The sequence below is a fragment of the Engystomops pustulosus genome, chromosome 7 (genome assembly GCF_040894005.1).
Source record: "Engystomops pustulosus chromosome 7, aEngPut4.maternal, whole genome shotgun sequence".
Taxonomy (NCBI): Eukaryota; Metazoa; Chordata; class Amphibia; order Anura; family Leptodactylidae; genus Engystomops; species Engystomops pustulosus.
The window spans coordinates 8,199,155-8,220,706 of record NC_092417.1 but is presented as its reverse complement, the minus strand read 5'-3'; the positions used below and the strand labels follow the sequence as shown (position 1 = coordinate 8,220,706).

Here is a 21,552-nt window from a genome sequence, read left to right as displayed (position 1 = left end):
GGGGGGTGTATATCTATATCAGTTCACAGTATGGGGGGGTGTATATCTATATCAGTGCACAGTATGGCGGGTGTATATCTATATCAGTGCACAGTATGGGGGGGTGTATATCTATATCAGTTCACAGTATGGGGGTGTATATCTATATCAGTGCACAGTATGGGGGGGTGTATATCTATATCAGTTCACAGTATGGGGGGTGTATATCTATATCAGTGCACAGTATGGCGGGTGTATATATATATCAGTGCACAGTATGGGGGGGTGTATATCTATATCAGTTCACAGTATGGGGGGTGTATATCTATATCAGTGCACAGTATGGGGGGGTGTATATCTATATCAGTGCACTGTATGGGGGGTGTATATCTATATCAGTGCACAGTATGGCGGGTGTATATCTATATCAGTGCACAGTATGGGGGGGTGTATATCTATATCAGTTCACAGTATGGGGGGTGTATATCTATATCAGTTCACAGTATGGGGGGTGTATATCTATATCAGTTCACAGTATGGGGGGTGTATATCTATATCAGTTCACAGTATGGGGGGGTGTATATCTATATCAGTGCACAGTATGGGGGGTGTATATCTATATCAGTGCACTGTATGGGGGGTGTATATCTATATCAGTGCACAGTATGGCGGGTGTATATATATATCAGTGCACAGTATGGGGGGGTGTATATCTATATCAGTTCACAGTATGGGGGGTGTATATCTATATCAGTTCACAGTATGGGGGGTGTATATCTATATCAGTTCACAGTATGGGGGGTGTATATCTATATCAGTTCACAGTATGGGGGGGTGTATATCTATATCAGTGCACAGTATGGCGGGTGTATATCTATATCAGTGCACAGTATGGGGGGGTGTATATCTATATCAGTGCACTGTATGGGGGGTGTATATCTATATCAGTGCACAGTATGGCGGGTGTATATCTATATCAGTGCACAGTATGGGGGGGTGTATATCTATATCAGTTCACAGTATGGGGGGTGTATATCTATATCAGTGCACAGTATGGCGGGTGTATATATATATCAGTGCACAGTATGGGGGGGTGTATATCTATATCAGTTCACAGTATGGGGGGTGTATATCTATATCAGTGCACAGTATGGGGGGGTGTATATCTATATCAGTGCACTGTATGGGGGGTGTATATCTATATCAGTGCACAGTATGGCGGGTGTATATATATATCAGTGCACAGTATGGGGGGGTGTATATCTATATCAGTTCACAGTATGGGGGGTGTATATCTATATCAGTGCACAGTATGGGGGGGTGTATATCTATATCAGTGCACTGTATGGGGGGTGTATATCTATATCAGTGCACAGTATGGCGGGTGTATATCTATATCAGTGCACAGTATGGGGGGTGTATATCTATATCAGTGCACAGTATGGGGGGGGGTGTATATCTATATCAGTGCACAGTATGGGGGGGTGTATATCTATATCAGTGCACAGTATGGGGGGTGTATATCTATATCAGTGCACAGTATGGGGGGTGTATATCTATATCAGTGCACAGTATGGGATGCGTATAGCTATATCAGTGCACAGTATGGGATGCGTATATCTATATGAGTGCACAGTATGGAGTGTATATATGTTATTCCTGCGTGTTTTCCATAGAACTCTATTGGAAAGGGGCTTTACTCTACCATATGACCTTCAAAACTTTTGGACAAGCTACTGACTTTATTCCTTTGCAAATAGGGGGGAAAAAATGGATGACTCTGGGACTACTTCTGCTTACATTCTAAGTGTATGCTCACATCTACAGATTCTCTCTGTTCAGACCCAGGTGAAGTGCACTACAGGGGATCATTGACAAGCTTATTTTTACGCTTGCCTTTTATTTTGGGGAGTAATGGCGCCCGATAATGCGCCTATGATGCCTGGTGAGGCGTTTGAGCGACCTCTGATTAGATACATATCTCAGCAGACAGTATCACACGGGATAGGATTAAATACACAGCTCAGCAGTATCACACAGGAGAGGATTAGATACACAGCTCAGCAGTATCACACGGGATAGGATTAGATACACAGCTCAGCAGACAGTATCACACAGGATAGGATTAGATACATGGCTCAGCAGACTGTATCACACGGGATAGGATTAGATACACAGCTCAGCAGACAGTATCACACAGGAGAGGATTAGATACATGGCTCAGCAGACTGTATCACACGGGATAGGATTAGATACACAGCTAAGCAGACAGTATCACACAGGATAGGATTAGATACACAGCTCAGCAGACAGTATCACACAGGATAGGATTAGATACACAGCTCAGCAGACAGTATCACACAGGAGAGGATTAGATACACAGCTCAGCAGACAGTATCACACATGATAGGATTAGATACTCTGGTACAGTGTCCCCTTATTACTAATCGGGGGCACTATCACAACCATTACTACTATTACTATTGGCTACTGTGGATCCCGGTGTAATAATAATCCGGATGATTTATACCTCAGATCCCGGACGTTGTGTAATCCTGGTGCAAGTCTCTCTAATCCCTCAAGGTCTATAGAACATCCAGATAGATGGAGACCTTGTATATGTGAGCAGCACTCCATGATGAATGATAACACGGTGCAGTCTAGAGCCGACAAGGGCACATAAGAAAGGTCCAATGTTCTGTGCGACTGTAATGATTCCTGCACCAGAACCTTATTCCGGGTCTCAAACAGATAGAAGAACATTCTGAGAAGTCGCTTTTTATATTTACTTTCCTCCGGCCTCTCTTCTCCTCCTCCTCCTGTAATGAAGTTCCTCAGCCAAGTGATGACGTCTCTGGAGGCCTGAGCTGCTGGTGTGTCCAGGTATCCGGTTAGTAGTGACCTGGTGGTGGCATCTGATAGACCACACAGGAAGCGCAGGAACATCTCACCTCGTCCATCAGGATAGGATTTGGCTTTATCTAGTGATTCCTGTAACTTCTCAGGAGAATAATCGGCATAATGCACAAAGGCAGAGAAGAATTCCTGGACAGTGAGATGTAAGAAGGAATAGGACACAGGTTCCTCCGATTCCATCAGGAAACTTGATAAGAGCTTTGACTTATTGTCCACATGGAAAGACTCCAGATCCCGATCATAAAATATAACCCTGTGATTCATGACCCCATGTTCTGCCATCCATCCCATGGACTGCAGGAGCTTCTGGGCGCCACTTTTCTCCAGGCTGTGATTGGACAGGATGTTGGCGACAAATATGGCAAAGAGCTGGGTCACGGTTCTGGGTAATAATGAGACCTGCTGGTCACTACTTGTGGTCTGGAAGCTCCTGGATAATACTGTACAGATGATCCAGCAGTAGGACGGGAGGTAACAGAACGTGTACAATGTGTCATTCTGCCTCACATAGGTAAAAGCCTTTTCTGCCAGTTCAGGGTCACGGAAGAAATTCTCAAAGTAAATCTTTCTTTCTTCTGTGAAGAATCCACTGATTTCTACCATTCGCTGGAAATCCCTACAATCCATTGATGCCAGTCTGGTCGGGCGACTGGTCATCAGAACAGAACAACCAGTAAGAAGAGACTTTCTCACCAAACTGACCACAATGTGACCACAACGTTCCGGCTGTTTAGGGTCGGAGCACAAGTGACGGGATGTGAAATCCATTGTCTGATTGCTTTCATCTAATCCATCAAATATAAAGAGAAGTTTCTCTGGATCTTGTAGGATGTTCCCGAGCTGCTGCCACAGATATGGGTAATGATGAAGGATCAGGGTCTCCAGACTAACCTTATCCCATCTGTTCAGTTCACGGAATTTGAAGAAGAAGACAAAAGAGAATCTTTGATAGAGATCGCCCTTCACCCAGTCATAGACAATCTTCTGCATCAGCGTGCTCTTCCCTACCCCGGGCACTCCGCTCACCAGCACCATATGTGGTACCAGTCTGGACCGGTGGCACCAGCGGAACATCTTGTTGGGGGAAATACGTTGTAATTCATGATGTTTCTTCTTTACATATTCCTCATGTCTTGCCCCGGTCGCTATGAGCTCATTCTTAGAGCGTTCCCTAAAGTGATGAGTGGAGGCAATGATGAGGGTCACATAACGTGTGCAGAAGGGAAAACTCTCCTCCTCCTGGTTACATCTCGGAGGTTTATTCTCTATCAGTTTCTCCGTTTTCTCATATAAATGTTTCTTGTGCTGGTTCTGGATTTCTATGGAAACAACAGAAAATAAAGGAGATGATAAGTGGCTGCAGGGTTGGAGCCTAGGGTCCACCAGTAAAATATATTTGGGAGGCCCAGCTACTGCTTCAATCATGTGCGTCTATCATGTGCCTGATATTATCAATGTGTCGCTTCCCCGCTCAGGTCCGACAGAGTTCACCATCTTTTTTGTGGTGCGACTTTAACATAGAGCATGCAACAAAATTTAAAAGTCAAATAAGGTGCTCAGTCCAAATCAGTCAGACTGTCTGATGCCACGCCCCCTTATTTGTGTCACATGGAAGCAGCGCAGCTGCACCACAAAAGGATCGCCTGCGCCACAATCGCAGCGCAGACACTTCACCGGAATATAGTGTGGTGCAAAGCCCTTAGTAAATGAGCCCCATTGTGTTTTTGTTGCGTTTTCAACGCATTGGGAAAGAGGATCCTGTTTCTCTTCCATTTAAATGCATGTCGTTTTGCCATTTTGTAGCGATGCATTTAGAGGTTTACCTTTTAAAAATACAAAATTAAAGCAAAAACACAACATTGATATGTTGCCTTTTTGCTTTTGTTTTATGTTTTTGAAAGACACACAAACCTCTAATTGCATTGTAACCCAACAGAATGCAACAAAGAAAACATAATGGGGCACATTTACTTACTAGGTCACTCGAGTTCACTGAAAGTGCATTGTCCGGCTATAATGCTGTATGAAGCTAATCACCAAGATCGTGCGGCTGATATCATGAATGTGTCGCTTCCCGCTCAGGTCAGACGGAGTCCAGCAACTTTTTTGTGGTGCATCTTTAACATACGGAGTGCAACACAATTTAAAAGTTAAATACGGCACTTGGTCCGAATCAGTCGGAACGTCTGACAGCCCGCCCCCTAAGTTGTGTCGCATGGAGACTAGTGCAGCTGCATCACACAAGGGTTGCATGCACCACGATCCCAGGGCAGACACTTCTTAAATACCTGTCCAAGATGTTTTAGCCACGAAGTATGTGCATTGTCCAACCAAAGTGTACAGCGCGACCCGTAGTAAATGAGCCCCAAAATGTGAAGGCAGCCTCAGGCTTCCTGGATAATACACTTGTGCAGTTCTTGGGATGAAAATAATGGTCCCATGGATCGTTGTTTGGACATTGTTTGACATTGGGATGTAAGTACATAATAATAGCCTGAACTGCGAACATGGTTAGGACCTGCTCTGTCATTTGCAGCTCAGGCAGTCGCCTCATACACAGGGCTATGAAATTCACAGCCATGTGCATGAGCCCATAGAAGTGATTGGGGACGTGTACAACAGTCCTGCAGAATACTGGCCCATTCACACTTAGTTATTTTGATGCGTTTTAACTGCATTGGAAACCACAAAAGGGAGGGGCATAGCCAGAACACAAATGTGTTTCTACTGAAACGCTTGTGTTCTGGAATGAGCCCCTCCCTTTTGCCTTTGCACATGGAATTAAAACACAAGAAACGTGTGAAGGGGCCTGAAGCTTGTTATCTGCCAGACTGTTTTACTTCCAGGAATCAGTATTTAACCTCTTAAGGACTGAACATGCAACAGGTTGCAGGTATATAAAGAAGGTTCACAGGCTGGGGGGGGAGGGAGTTTGACATGTGGTCGTGAAGGGCTGTAGAGGCGCGCACCTAAATTCTTTTGAAAAGCCTGCAAACTTTTGTTTGCTGGTTTTTACGCAAAACTACACCAGGTTGGACTTGGCAACGTTTTACCCGGCGACTGCTTTGCCCAACGGATACATCAAGAGGCCTCAGGGTGGCATCACACGTTAGCGTTTTAAAATACACTAGCTGGCCCAAAGACATTTACATATTCGTTTGCATACAAAAGCATGCGAACAGTAATCAGCGCCCATTGTCTTGTATTGTGTAAATGCAAAACACCGGGTGAGGATTGACGATTGCATGGTACTACTGGCTACTGGGGGCCATCCCTGTGGCTGTTGGCTACTGGGGGCCATCCCTGTGGCTGTTGGCTACTGGGGGCCATCCCTGTGGCTGTTGGCTACTGGGGGCCATCCCTGTGGCTGTTGGCTACTGGGGGCCATCCCTGTGGCTGTTGGCTACTGGGGGCCATCACTTACTATAAAAGGTCCGACACTGTGACTACTGGCTACTGGGGTTATTACTGTGGGGATCGCTATGACTATTGGCTACTGGGGGTTTAATGGTGGCCACAGTGGGTATCACTGTGAATAATAGCTACTGGGGGTCATCACTATAACTAATAGCTACTGGGACGAGAACTATTTAAGAATTAGACTTCCATACAGTACAAGTCTGTAATGGTCGACTTGAGAGCAGACCTAACAGTGCACTTACCTCTCAGATCTAGGGGTAGGTGGTGTCCTTCCTCATCCAGTAGGATTTCTCCCGGCAGATCCTCACCTAATAAGAAATTTGTAGGATTTTATAGTATATAGATCAGTGCTGGATGTACAGATATAATATACATGTGAGATTATACAGGGATATGGACAATGGTCATAAAGATAAAGCTGAGAACAATCCCAGGAGCCAGAGATTGGACCAGATGAAACCAGTAGATGGATCAGAATGAATCTACACGTACCTAGCAATAGGTAGAGGCCAGAAATTATATCAACAATCTGTAGAAAACCTAACACTGATGGATTTATATAGAAGTTTCTGGACCTCACAAACCCCTGTCCCCCTCCGCCCCAAGTATAAACCACCTACATATAAATGGCAGGAACACAGAATGACTTGGAGGAGTTAAAGCAGCTCAATATAATATAATAAGAGTTTTCTACAGGAAACAAGATTCCCCCTGAAGAACCATTTTGCCTCATGGCTACACTAAGCATGGTGTGGAGCTTCCCTGGCTGAGATGAGTATAAAGGTTTGTTACGGGCAGAAAGCAACAAATAAAGTGTCATTTGGGACACTAAACCACTGGTCCATAAGTATCGGTAGATTGTTTAGTGTCCCAAATGGCCCTGACAGTAGTTACTACTGATGAGTGGAGAAGTCAGTGCCTGCTAATGTATAGGGACCAGACACCTTCCAGGGGTGTGCAGGGAGTGGATGGACAAACTGCAGTAATAGTCACTTACAGCTTTTCATCAGGAGTCGGTTTGTGTACACTAGGACCTAGAGGACGACAACAGCCAAGAGGAGGGAGCAGGACAACGTGAGAGGACAACAACAGCCAAGAGGAGGGAGCAGGACAACGTGAGAGGACAACACCAGCCAAGAGGAGGAAGCAGGACAACGTGAGAAGACAACACCAGCCAAGAGGAGGAAGCAGGGCAACGTGAGAGGACAACACCAGCCAAGAGGAGGAAGCAGGGCAACGTGAGAGGACAACAACAGCCAAGAGGAGGAAGCAGGGCAACGAGAGAGGACAACACCAGCCAAGAGGAGGAAGCAGGGCAACGAGAGAGAGACGACAACAGCCAAGAGGAGGAAGCAGGGCAACGTGAGAGGACAACACCAGCCAAGAGGAGGAAGCAGAGCAACGTGAGAGGACAACACCAGCCAAGAGGAGGAAGCAGAGCAACGTGAGAGGACAACACCAGCCAAGAGGAGGAAGCAGGGCAACGAGAGAGAGACGACAACAGCCAAGAGGAGGAAGCAGGGCAACGAGAGAGAGACGACAACAGCCAAGAGGAGGAAGCAGGGCAACGTGAGAGGACAACACCAGCCAAGAGGAGGAAGCAGGACAATGTGAGAGGACAACACCAGCCAAGAGGAGGAAGCAGGGCAACGCGAGAGAGACAACAACAGCCAAGAGGAGGAAGCAGGACAACGTGAGAGGACAACAACAGCCAAGAGGAGGAAGCAGGACACGTGAGAGGACGACAACAGCCAAGAGGAGGAAGCAGGGCAACGCAAGGGGACTACAACATCCAAGAGGAGGAAGCAGAGCAACGTGAGAGGACGACAACAGCCAAGAGGAGGAAGCAGGGCAACGCAAGGGGACAACAACAGCCAAGAGGAGGAAGCAGGGCAACGTGAGGGGACGACAACAGCCAAGAGGAGGAAGCAGGGCAACGTGAGGGGACAACACCAGCCAAGAGGAGGAAGCAGGGCAACGCGAGGGGTCAACACCAGCCAAGAGGAGGAAGCAGGGCAACGTGAGAGAACAACAACAGCCAAGAGGAGGAAGCAGGGAAACGTGAGAGAACAACAACAGCCAAGAGGAGGAAGCAGGGAAACGTGAAAGGACAACAACAGCAAAGATGAGTAGTTGCCCACCAGTCCCGGCAGCTCTTTTTTCGGGAAAGACAATTAAGCAGAGTGGCCACCGTGCTTCTACAGCTGCTTGACTCCCTGCAAATGCAAGCTTCGCTTTCCCTAAAGCCTCCCCAGCCTACCGCCTTGCTTCAACAGCTGCCTGACTCGAAGCAGTTTCAAGCCCGGCTTCCATGTCGGCCTCACTTGGCTCCGGTGTTCGAAAAGCTACCAGAGTTTCTGGCTCTCCCAGAAGCCGCTCCAGAGTCTCCGGCTCTCCCAGAAGCCGCTCCAGAGTCTCTGGCTCTCCCAGAAGCCGCTCCAGAGTCTCCGGCTCTCCCAGAAGCCGCTCCAGAGTCTCCGGCTCTCCCAGAAGCCGCTCCAGAGTCTCCGGCTCTCCCAGAAGCCGCTCCAGATTCTCCGGCTCACCCAGAAGCCGCTCCAGAGTCTCCGGCTCACCCAGAAGCCGCTCCAGAGTCTCCGGCTCTCCCAGAAGCCGCTCCAGAGTCTCCGGCTCTCCCAGAAGCCGCTCCAGAGTCTCCGGCTCTCCCAGAAGCCGCTCCAGAGTCTCCGGCTCCCCCAGAAGCCGCTCCAGAGTCTCCGGCTCCCCCAGAAGCCGCTCCAGAGTCTCCGGCTCCCCCAGAAGCCGCTCCAGAGTCTCCGGCTCCCCCAGAAGCCGCTCCAGAGTCTCCGGCTCCCCCAGAAGCCGCTCCAGAGTCTCCGGCTCCCCCAGAAGCCGCTCCAGAGTCTCCGGTCTTCCAAGAAGCCGCTCCAGTGTGCCAAGTGCCGCTCCACTCTCCAATGTGCCAAGACCGGCTCCGACCTCTGCAACTCTCCAAAGCTGTCTCTGCTTTCCAAGAACTGCTCCTGCCTCCGCAGCTTCCCAGTGCTTCTCCGGTCTTCCAAGAGCCATTTCAGCCTCCGGCCTTACTGCTTGTTGAGGACTCTTTGCAAGTTATCCATCCATTGGCCAAAAGACTCTCCAGTGTATCCTCGGCTTGTTCCCTGCCAGGTCCAAGCACCTTATCGAGGTTTGTCCTGTTTCTGCTTTCCTCCTCAGGTGTCCCGTCACCAAGATGAATTGGAGGAGACGCAAGAAGAGGCAACTGAGGTGAAAGCCTCCTGTGTGTATCCCAAGGTCCCGTTTCCTGTGCGTTTCCAGATGCCTCCTGTGGTCCGTAGCCTGTGGTCCGGCATTGGGAAACACAGGGTTACACCTGTTTAACCTGTTAAATGCTGTGGTCAGCGCATTTAACATGCCTCTTAGGGTGTTTCCCCCCCGATCGCCCCCCTCCCCCGAATAGTTTTTGGTGGGCGCTGATCGTTGCCATGGCAGTGCGGGGGTCCGATCTGGTCCCCAGCACAGCCTGCAGGCACTGCCAGCAAGATGGCGTCATCTTAAAGGCACAGTGTCAGCCTATGCATGTGCATAGGCTGACACTGCTAATACCCTGCAATACATTAGTAGTACCATGAACAAGCAATCAGATGATTGCTTGTTCATGTCCCAGGGTGGAAGTAGTAAAAAAGTAAAAAAATAATGTTTTTCAATAAAAAAATAAAGTAATAAATCAATAAAAATGCCCATAAGCCCCATAACATATAAAGAGACATATAACACAAAAAAAGCCAAAATCATAACAAAAGCCCCACATATATAGTATCACCGCGTCCGTAACAACCCGTAGAATAAAAGTAAATTATTATTGAACCCTTTTGATAAAAAAAAATGCTAAAATCCCTCCAAAAATTATGATTTTTACCTATTCAATCCCACAAAAAATGCAATAAAAAGTGATCAAAAAAACATATGTACTTCAGAATGATACAGTTGAAAAGTACAACAAAAAACAAGCCATCAACCAGCTCCATAGCCAAAAAATTAAAAATGTTATGCCACTTGGAAGACGGCAATGCAAAAATTATAACTTTTTCCCCACATTAGGGTTTTATTTGACAAATTTAGTAAAATGTAAGAAAAAATATTCATGTTTGGTATCCCCGTAATCGTAATGACCCATAGAATAAAGATAATATGATTATTAGTCTATACAGTGAACACAAAAAAAAAAAGGAAAAAATCCAGTACAGAATTGAGGGGGGTCTCTGCACTCGGGAGAAACTGCAGAACAAATTGTATGGTGGGTTTTGTATTTTTATCTTTTGGAAATGTGTAAATTTTAGGGCTAAATGAGCGTATAACCAACAAAATTTTACCATTCTAAATTTCACCTTCATTTTGATGTAATTACTATGAAGATCTCAAGGGGTTAACAATCTTCCTAAAAGCTGTTTCTGATAGTTTGAGGGGGGCAGATTTGAAAATGGGTTGATTATATAGGGGGAGTTTTGATGTTAAATATGTAAAATTTCATTCAAATCAGTATTTATCCGCAAAAGAGTAAATTCTGAAAATACGGAAAATCGCTATTCGATTTGTAGCCGCGTGACATCAAAATAAATTATCCAGACATTTCAAAAATTATGAAAATGTAAAGTAGATATATGTTTTGTGTAAGAGCGAACCATTGGCTCACATTAGGAATCCTACTACTTCCCCATTCTCGAACTATAAGGACCTTGGCTATTGTCATGAGCTTTAATACCAATAGCCTCTCTTTTTGCTTCACTTTATCGCTAATCCCAAACAGTCCCATAACTGCCACACTAATCGAAGGGGTCAGTGGCCGCTCTAAAATTTTATTTATCTGCCGGTATAAACCATCCCAGAAACCTTTAAGTCTGGGGCACGCCCAGATTGTATGAAGAAAGTCGGCCTCCTCTATTCCACATTTGAAACATTTAGATGAACTCTTCACTTTCATCTTGTACAGCACATCTGGAGAGTAGTATAGTCTATACAATACCTTTGTCTGGATAACTCTGTGATTTTCACTAATAGATCCTACCTTCACATTCCTATAAACCCCCTCCCACTCATGCCGTGTTATCTGTCCTATCTCCTTTTCCCAGTGTTCTTGTGACTTATGTTTAACCCTTTTCCTTTTTAGTGTTTTTAATAAAGTCTATACATGGATGTGCCTCTAATTCTATACTTCTCCGCCTCCTTATTGCTATAATTGCATGTGCTAACTGTGAATATCTCAAAAAGTCTCCATTATTCAAACCCACTTTTGTTTTAAGTGAAGAAAAACTTACCACTACCCCTTTATCCAGTATCTGAGAAAAAAGGCGCACCCCTCTATTTTCCCAGAAAATGGGATCTGGGAGGTTCCCAAGCTCTGGAAAGAGGGGATTATGCCACAAAGGAGTATCTTCTATAATACCATCCATATGAATTATTTTCTTCACCTGACTCCATCCTTTATGAACGGCCTCCATACTTGTATTTAAATTCTTCTTTTTCTCCACTTCCCCCCTCTCCAGTGCTTCGTACACAGTAGGAGCTTTCCCATCTTCCATTATCCAACTTTTCACTGGTTCGTCCCTGTCCTTCCATCCTACTATACGGGACATCTGGGCCGCAAGGAAATAGCCCTGCAGAAAGGGTATCCCAACCCCCCTTCTCCTGAGGGTCTGTATAAGTAACTAATTTTGATTCTAGCTCTCTTCCTCCCCCAAATTAATTCATTAAGGAGAGCTTCCATTGCTTTAAAGAAAGAATTATCAATCCAGATTGGCCACGATGTCAAAAAAAACCAAAATTTGTGGTAGCAGGACCATTTTTATATCTATCTATCCGCAAAGGAGAGAGGTAGTTTATCCCAGGTATGAACCCTACTTCTAACTGAGTTGACTAGAGGTTTCAGATTTAATAGTTCATATTCTTGCACGGTGGCTGAGTGAGTAGCACTTCTGCCTTGCAGCGCTGGGGTCTTGGGTTCGAATCCCACTCAGGTCAACATCTGCAAAGAGTTTGTATGTTCTCTCCGTGTTTGCGTGAGTACTCCGGTTTCCTCCCACACTCCAAAACATACTGTTAGGTTGTTTAGATTGTGAGCCCCATGGGGACAGGGACCAATTTGACAAGCTCTGTGCAGCACTGCGTAATCTGTGTGCGCTATATAAAGAATTATTATTATTATTACTTTTGCTGAGATTACGGTCCCGAGATATTTCAACGATTCCTGGCTGTTCATTTTAATTCCAGATTCTAGCTCTACTATCTTGTTCCCATCCAGTGGCATCAGACCTGACTTACTCCAGTTAATCTCTAAACCTGAAAATTGACCAAATTCTGTCACTGTGCTTACTGCATTGGGTACCGAGACAAACAATCTGTTCAGACAGTCGCTCACTTTCCTGCCTGGGACAAACCCCCTCTGGTCCTCGTGAATAATACTGGCAATTACCTTCTTAAGTCGTCTGGCCAACGTCTTTGCTATGATTTTAGCGTCGGTATTAATCAGTGAAATGGGTCTGAATGATCCTGGGTCCAGTGGGTCCTTGACTTTTTTTGGGATAAGAATGATGATAGCTTCGGACATTGAGTCAGTCACTTTCCCTCTTCTATAAATTTCTTGCATTGTAGTTAACAACATTGGGGCCAGTACTTCTTTTAATCTCCTGTATAAACCGAAGGGAAGGCCATCCTGGCCTGGGGCAGAGTCGCCGCTACAGGAGTCAATTGTCTCCTCCAGCTCCTTCAACGTAATCGGGGAGTTCAGCGCTTCTACCTGATTTCCAGACAAGCGCGGAAAGTTAATATCCTGCAGGTATCTTTTAATATCTCCCGTTTGATTTTTATCCCCAACAGACTCATAAAGGTGTTGATAAAAGCGTTTAAATTCCTGCTGTATCTTGTGTTGCTCTCTGCATATTTGTCCTCTATGCCCTCGGATAACTGAAATGTTCTTATTTCCTTGTTTATTGTTCTTGATCATATTAGCTAAAAGTTTACCTGATTTCCCCTTTTCCGTGAAGTATCGCTGTCCCGCAAAAAACAGTTTGTGTTGGGCTTTTTCTATTAAGAAATCTTCATATTTTTCCCTGGCATCCTTATAGGCCCGGGTAAGAATGGTATCTCCGGAGTGTCCCAAATTCTTAGATGTGTCCTCTACCTGCTTTTTTAAATCTGCCTCCTTCCTACTAAAATCTTTCTTTTTAACATTAATCGCATGTGAAAGCGTAGACTTAATGAATAGTTTCAACATATCCCAAACTGCAAAAGTGCTTGCGGTATTAATGTTCCTGTCCCAAAACTCTCCAATAGCTGTTTTTAAATCCAGATGAGGTTCGAGAACAGTTAGCCAATGGGGGTTTAGTTTGAACTTCCGCCTACTGAATGATGGTTCCCCTATTGTGACTAGGACTGGAGCATGGTCAGAGATCACAATGGGTTCATAGGTCATTCTGGAAGTGTTCCTCAATACCTGCGAATTAGCTAATCCATGATCTATTCTGGACAGGGTATTACAGGATTTAATGTGACAAGAAAAGGCCCTCTTTTCCCCATATTTTGCTCTCCATATATCCTGTAAACCCATGTCCTGACAAAAGTTCCTCAATTTTATCCCCTCATTAGGGTTTGTTTTTGTTACCCCCAATAGGTTAAGGCGATCAAGATGAGGAACAAAGACCATGTTCGGGTCTCCCATGATCAGGATTCTGGTACAACTTTTATCCTCAATAAAGCGGGCAAATTCTGACAGAACCCTTAACGATGAGGGGGGGGGGGGGGGGGGGTTAACATAAATGCAAGAACATACTCAATTCCGTTCAAAAGACAGTAAAAATATAAACCTGCCCTCAGATTTTTTATCAATTAATTTGAAGTCTATACTGAAGTGGTTTAGAACAGAGACACCTTTTGAGTAATTACCCCCGTATGAGTGGAATTCCCATACAGCCCATCTTTTTTATATTCTACATCCTGTTAGGATCAGTGGATCCTCTAGACCACCGCGGGAGATGGAACTAGCCAACACCCGGGACCGGAGCCCAGTGGCACCTGGTATTCACCAGAGCCCGCCGCAAAGTGGATTGGACTTGCTGCGGCAGGATACCACTAGTTCGTTCCCAGGCGTGACTAGCCCGCGGTGGCAGCCGAGGTCGAGGTACCTTAGCGGATGACAATCTCGTAGTCAGGTCCAGGCACAGGGTCAGGGCAGGCGGCAGAGATGCAATGTCAAGTCCAAGTCCGGGGTCAGCAACAGGAGTTGTTTGTTGTAGTTTGGGCACTCGGTCTCTTAAAGGTTTGCCATCACTGGCCTAGATTAACGCAAGGCGCACAGAGAGCAAAATACAGATATAAAATACAAAATAATAAAATATAAAATACAATAATGCCAAAATCGCCACAGGCTTATAATTACTTCAACGCAAATTTAACTAGGGTTGCTCAATAGTATGACTTAGAAAAAGAATGTTACTGGAGCAAACCCGAAAATCCAGACCAGACTTAAGTTAGGAGTTGGTTAGAAAAACAAGCAATAGAAGCATCATTAGGAGCCCTGGCGAGGTTGCCCAACTACAGAAACCACATCGGCATATCAGACTTTGCCCTATAGTCCCATATGAAAGATATGAACACATCCATATTGATAAATGTGGAACTGGAGGGAAATGGGCTGAGATCTGGAGTCATTGGAAATAGTTTTTTCCCCCATTGTTGAGGATGTGTTTCTGGGAGGAGGGAGAGGAAAAGAAGAGAAAGGGGAAAAAAAGAAGAAAAGAAAAAGGATGACATATTGGGGGTCATTTACTAAGGGCCCGATTCGCGTTTTCCCGACGTGTTACCCGAATATTTCCGATTTGCGCCGCTTGTACATGAATTGCCCCGGGTTTTTGGCGCACGCGATCGGATTGTGGCGCATCGGGGCCGGCATGCGCGCGACAGAAATCGGGGGGCGTGGCCGAACGAAAACCCGACGTATTCGGGAAAAACCGCCGCATTTAAAAACCGAAAATGTGTCGCTTGGGGAGCGCTCACCTTCACCTTCTATGGGATGGTGCATTCCGGGGCGTTAAGATTATTTTCGGCGCTGCAGCGCCACCTGGTGGACGGCGGAGGAACTACCATCTTAAATCCCAGCCGGACCCGAATCCTGTGCAGAGAACGCGCCGCTGGATCGCGAATGGGCCGGGTAAGTAAATGTGCCCCATTGTGTTTTATCTGGAGACCTGATGGCAGATCTCCACCATTGTGTTTCAGGTTAGGACGAACTATGTCTAGCAGTATGTGGTACACACCCTGGTTATATGAATTTTGTTAAACTGTTATATGTGTGAACACTGTTAAATTGCAATGTCTGACTACTATTTTTGTAATGTACATTCTTTGTTAAAAAAGCTATAAAAAATTTTTATAATGAAAAAAAAAAAAAAGTAGAGATATGGGAAATGTTATTCAGCAACTTATTTAGGTGATAAATCTATCTGCCTGGAAATGTAAGGATTTCGAATTTAAAAAAAGAGAAATTTTTCAAAAAATTCATCATTTTTTCTTTTTTTAGTAAATAAACACAAAACTTATCAACCAACATTTACCACTAAAATGAAGTACAACATGTGGGGAAAAAACAATCTAATAATCGCTTTGATAAGTAGCAGTATTCAAAAGTTATAACCATATAAAGCGACGCAGGTCAGAATCCAAAAAATGGGACTAAGCCTTAAGCTGTAAAATGGCTGCGACCTTAAGGGGTTAATAAAACAAAAAGAAACAACATTAAACAAAAACATACAAAAACAAACTCTGTAGTGCGGCTGCTAGACCACGTCCATAATTTCCAACGAATATGGGGTACTAGTTTAAAATTCTCAATGAATTCTTTTTCCCATTATTTTGCTACGCCATCCCTCCAGTTCTTACATTCTCAATATTAAGTAGCCTGTAGTGCTCTTAATTGTATAAGGTTATTGCTCTGTGAGATAAGAGTGTTAGTCCTTTGTATATTACACGTTGCTCCATCTGTACATTTATACACTGCGGAGAATGACTGATCCAGTGCAGGGATCTGTATTACTGAGGTCATTGTACATGATGAGCCCCGGATATGATGAGTGACACATGTCATACACAATGTTACCTCTGTAGATGAGCTCCTCCAGTACAGCGTCCAGGACCGGGGAACCGTGATCCTTCCGTAATGCATGGAGACTGACCCACAATGATATCACAGCTTCTGCTCCTCTACAGAAAATCTCCTGGAGTAAATCCCAGGCCAAGGTTTTTCTATTACGTCCTAGATACCTGTATTTCTAGAACACAAGAAAGGTCAGACATAAGGGTCATTATACAAGGAGACTGAATACAAAGGGTTAATATACACAGATACTTAATGTCTTCTCTATAATGTGCTGGTCCAGAGGAGAGAAATAGATGGAATAGTTGGGGAGAAAATCCTGATTCCACAAGTAACAATCATAATATTTACCAGAATATAATGACCCCCTTATGTATGTGTGTGGGTGGGGCAGGACAGGATAGCTACACTTATAATACTTACACAATATAATCTGCTATATAAGCCATAGGCCCGTAAAAGAAGGTTGTGAGCTTCCCACAAAAATGGCAGCGAGGTCACGGCCCCCACTGAGGTCTATTGTGCGGTCACAGGATAACATAGGGGACACCTGTATATAACACCTGATAACACAGGGGACACCTATATATAACACCTGATATCACAGGGGACACCTGTATATAACACCTGATATCACAGGGGACACCTGTATATAACACCTGATAGCACAGGGGACACCTGTATATAACACCTGATAACACAGGGGACACCTGTATATAACACCTGATATCACAGGGGACACCTGTATATAACACCTGATAACACAGGGGACACCTGTATATAACACCTGATAACACAGGGGACACCTGTATATAACACCTGATAACACAGGGGACACCTGTATATAACACCTGATAACACAGGAGAAACCTGTATATAACACCTGATATCACAGGAGACACCTGTATATAACACCTGATAACACAGGGGGCACCTGTATATAACACCTGATAACACAGGGGACACCTGTATATAACACCTGATAACACAGGGGACACCTGTATATAACACCTGATAACACAGGGGACACCTGTATATAACACCTGATAACACAAGGGACACCTGTATATAACAACTGATAACACAGGGGACACCTGTATATAACACCTGATAACACAGGGGACACCTGTATATAACACCTGATAACACAGGAGACACCTGTATATAACACCTGATAACACAGGGGACACCTGTATATAACACCTGATAACACAGGGGACACCTGTATATAACACCTGATAACACAGGGGACACCTGTATATAACACCTGATAACACAAGGGACACCTGTATATAACAACTGATAACACAGGGGAGACCTGTATATAACACCTGATAACACAGGGGACACCTGTATATAACACCTGATAACACAGGAGACACCTGTATATAACACCTGATAACACAGGGGACACCTGTATATAACACCTGATAACACAGGGGACACCTGTATATAACACCTGATAACACAGGGGACACCTGTATATAACACCTGATAACACAGGGGACACCTGTATATAACACCTGATAACACAGGGGACACCTGTATATAACACCTGATATCACAGGGGACACCTGTATATAACACCTGATATCACAGGGGACACCTGTATATAACACCTGATAACACAGAGGACACCTGTATATAACACCTAATAACACAGGGGACACCTGTATATAACACCTGATAACACAGGGGACACCTGTATATAACACCTGATAACACAGGAGACACCTGTATATAACACCTGATAACACAGGGGACACCTGTATATAACACCTGATAACACAGGGGACACCTGTATATAACACCTAATAACACAGGGGACACCTGTATATAAGACCTGATAACACAGGGGACACCTGTATATAACACCTGATAACACAAGGGACACCTGTATATAACAGATGATAACACAGGGGACACCTGTATATAACACCTGATAACACAGGGGACACCTGTATATAACACCGGCACATCTCACCTGCAGATCTGGGATATTTCGGGAGCTCAGCTCATGTAGAAGTGATGGAAGACTCAGGTTCTCCATGATTTGGAGCAGATCCTCCTGGAAATACTCATACGTCATCCTCAGGGCATGAGGTGGATAGTGACAAAGCTGCTGGTAAAACTTCCGGGTCTCAGCATCTGGAAATGAAGGAGACACAAGGATGAAATCTTCTAGGACATGTAGAGGGATGACAGCAGTGGATATTAGTACTGTAATGTCATTGTGCTGCTAGGGGACTTGTGTAGGAACCTGGAACAGGCCAGGAAAGTCAAATGGGGCAGATTTATCCAGTGTCTGAAAGTCAGAATATTTCTAGTTGCCCATGGCAACCAATCACAATCCCGTTTAAAATATTCATGAGCACTGGTATTTTAAACGGGAGCTGTGATTGGTTGCCATGGGCAACTAGAAATATTCTGACTTTCAGACACTTGATAAATCTGCCCCAATGTCTGGAAGATGCATAGCTCCCAACCATCCCGGTTTGGCCAGGACAGTCACGATTTTTTTACCTGTGCCCCGCGTCACGGGCAACTGTCAGATTGTAACGGATATTCCCTCCAGGTCGCGCACTTGCTGGGGTTGTCCCGGCTCTGTGTCCCGCATAGTAAATACTTTCAAAGCCAGAACCTGGGAGCCTACATCTCCTAGGGTTCCCCAGAGCAGACATCGGGCAGGGAATCCTTTTCAGAGAAGTGTCGGCTTAGCGGAGAGAGCAGGGACCACGTCATCAGGTCAGATCAGCATCTGTCCATATATGGTCTCCAGGGCTTCCCCAGACACAAGCTATTTATTGAATAAAATAAATTTATGCCCAGCCCGGGATTCGAACCCCAGACCCTCTGCAATAAGGATAGAAGCTTCTACCCTCAAGGCTATAAACTCAGAGGATGTCAGTGGGAGGATTTTCTGCAACTAAGAGTTTCACTGTTACATTGTGACACACCGATACTTCGAGAGGGATCTTCTCAGAGAATATTATTGAGATTATTATTGAGATGATTATTATTATTAAGATGAATATTGAGAGTAATATTGAGATTATTATAATTTAGATTATTGAGATTATTAGTATTGAGATTATTAAGAGATTATTTTAATTATTGAGATGATTATTATTATAATTATTAAGATTCTTGAGATGATTATTATTGAGATTATTATTATTATTGAGATTATTAGTACTAACATTATAATAATACTGATGGTCTCCATGATAATAATAAAAATAATAATAATAGTCATCTCAATAATTACAAATGGTAATTTCTGAGAAGATGTATCCTCCCATCAATGACCACTGGGCCAATACCCTAGTGCAGTGATGGTGAACCTTTTGGAGAGAGAGTGCCCAAACTTCAACCAAAAACCCACTTATATGTCGCAAAGTGCCAACATGACAATTTAAGCAGTAACTTATTGTTTTAATCCTATTGGCGGCCTGAGTTCATCAATACAATAGAAAGATGATGGAGAAATTTGGATTGTAGCTTCCCTACGGGTTACCCTGAAAAGGAGGAATCAGGGTTCCCAGAGCAGGAGCTCCAAAAATAATCTCTCTTTCCACACTTTCTCGTTCCTCATGTAGCTCTGGCTGCCAAGGATGTCGATTAAAAATGGCGCTGAGCATGGCACATCCTGGGCTGTATTGGACGGCAGGAGGAAGCCTTGAGTCCTGTTTGGCAAACTCTGTGTTGGGGTGAAGGCCTGGGTGCCCACAGAAAGGGCTCTGAGTGCCACCTCTGGCACCCGTGCCATAGGTTCGCCACCACTGCACTAGTGGATGGAAGCTCCTTCTCTGTAGCATTTAGAGTGTATGAGTTCAAATCCCAAGCTGAGCACATTTTTTTTATTATTATTATGAAGAGGATTATTATTCTTATTATTATTGTGATTTAGTCATTGTAACATAAAGCATAAATCTCAGAACATGTAATTGCAGCCGGATGTGAGAACAGCAGTGATATCATATCAGTAATAGTGTAAGAAGTAGAAGAGCCGGAGGTAGACAGCGGGAGAATCTTACCATCACTGGGAGATACAATACTCATCTCTGATCCTCAATAGATAATAAATCCTGCAAGACACAAAACCTTCATTACATGTGGAAGAAACATTTACCCCATTACATGACAGAACATCTCCCCTCCCCCACACCCTGACACCTTCTCTATACACAGAGGGATGTGGATGAGGCTTGTTGTCAGCAGTGACCAATTTTTAGTCTTTCTTAGAAATTCATCAGCTGCGGTTTCCTCCATATCTTACTTTAGGAGGGGGAAAGTTCTATAGTTTCTTCCTCTACCTGAGTCCTCCTATTAAAGGAAACCTACCATGTGATTGGATGCATTATGAAGCAAACATACCTTGATATTGCTGTAGCTACACTGATGCAGGATCAGATCTTGGTTAATCCCTGAGCTGAGTGGTTTTGCTGAAAAACAATTATAACATTCAGGACCTTGGGAAAGCTGAGTCAGCATGGCTGTCAAGATAAACACATTACACACGGGAGCTTGGAATTACAGATGGAGTTAAGTCGAGCGTGACTAATCAACCTGAGCTGGTTCACTCATATACAACAGCTGGGGGATGGTACAGCAATTGATTATTCTGTCTGGCAGGGAGAAGAGTGATTGCATCATTATCTCCTGCAGAGAAAAACTCTACTACTATGAGAAGCGGGAAAGCAAGCGCCAGAGCAGCCATAGAAGGGACAGAGCTTCATTATCATAATGTTATAATTGTTTTTTCAACAAAACCACTCCGGGATTAAACAAGATATGATCCTGCATCAGTGTAGCTACAGCAGTCTCAAGGTATGTTTGCTTCATAATGCACCAAATCAAATGGTAGGTTTCCTTTAACTACATCAAAACTAATCAAAAGGTTCTCAAAATGATATTCATGAAAATGTCAGCTCGTTCCCCAGAGAATGACACATTTTAAAGCGTTTTTCCGTGTTACCATCTGTTTGGATGGTTTTACAACAAGTGTAAGCACCAGTGTTGACACTTTCACAGCTGCTTTCACTTTCAGAAATGAAGAAAAGCTATTTCAAACTAGCCAAACGCATGGTAGACATGCAAAAAAGCAGCGCAAACGCATCGTCTGAGCGCAC

At 44.4% G+C, this 21,552-nt stretch overlaps 1 protein-coding gene across 1 annotated transcript in view; it reads right to left on the bottom strand.

The window, feature by feature from the left end:
- Positions 1 to 20,508, bottom strand: part of LOC140069256 (NACHT, LRR and PYD domains-containing protein 6-like) — a 50,468-nt gene extending 29,960 nt beyond the window's left edge. Inside the window, 5 exon segments of the mRNA XM_072114739.1 lie at positions 2,510 to 4,214; positions 6,558 to 6,623; positions 16,424 to 16,595; positions 18,405 to 18,568; positions 20,458 to 20,508. Coding sequence (XP_071970840.1) covers positions 2,510 to 4,214; positions 6,558 to 6,623; positions 16,424 to 16,595; positions 18,405 to 18,568; positions 20,458 to 20,482 — 2,132 coding nt within the window. The 5' untranslated portion in view covers positions 20,483 to 20,508.
- Between the last annotated feature and the right edge of the window lie 1,044 nt (positions 20,509 to 21,552).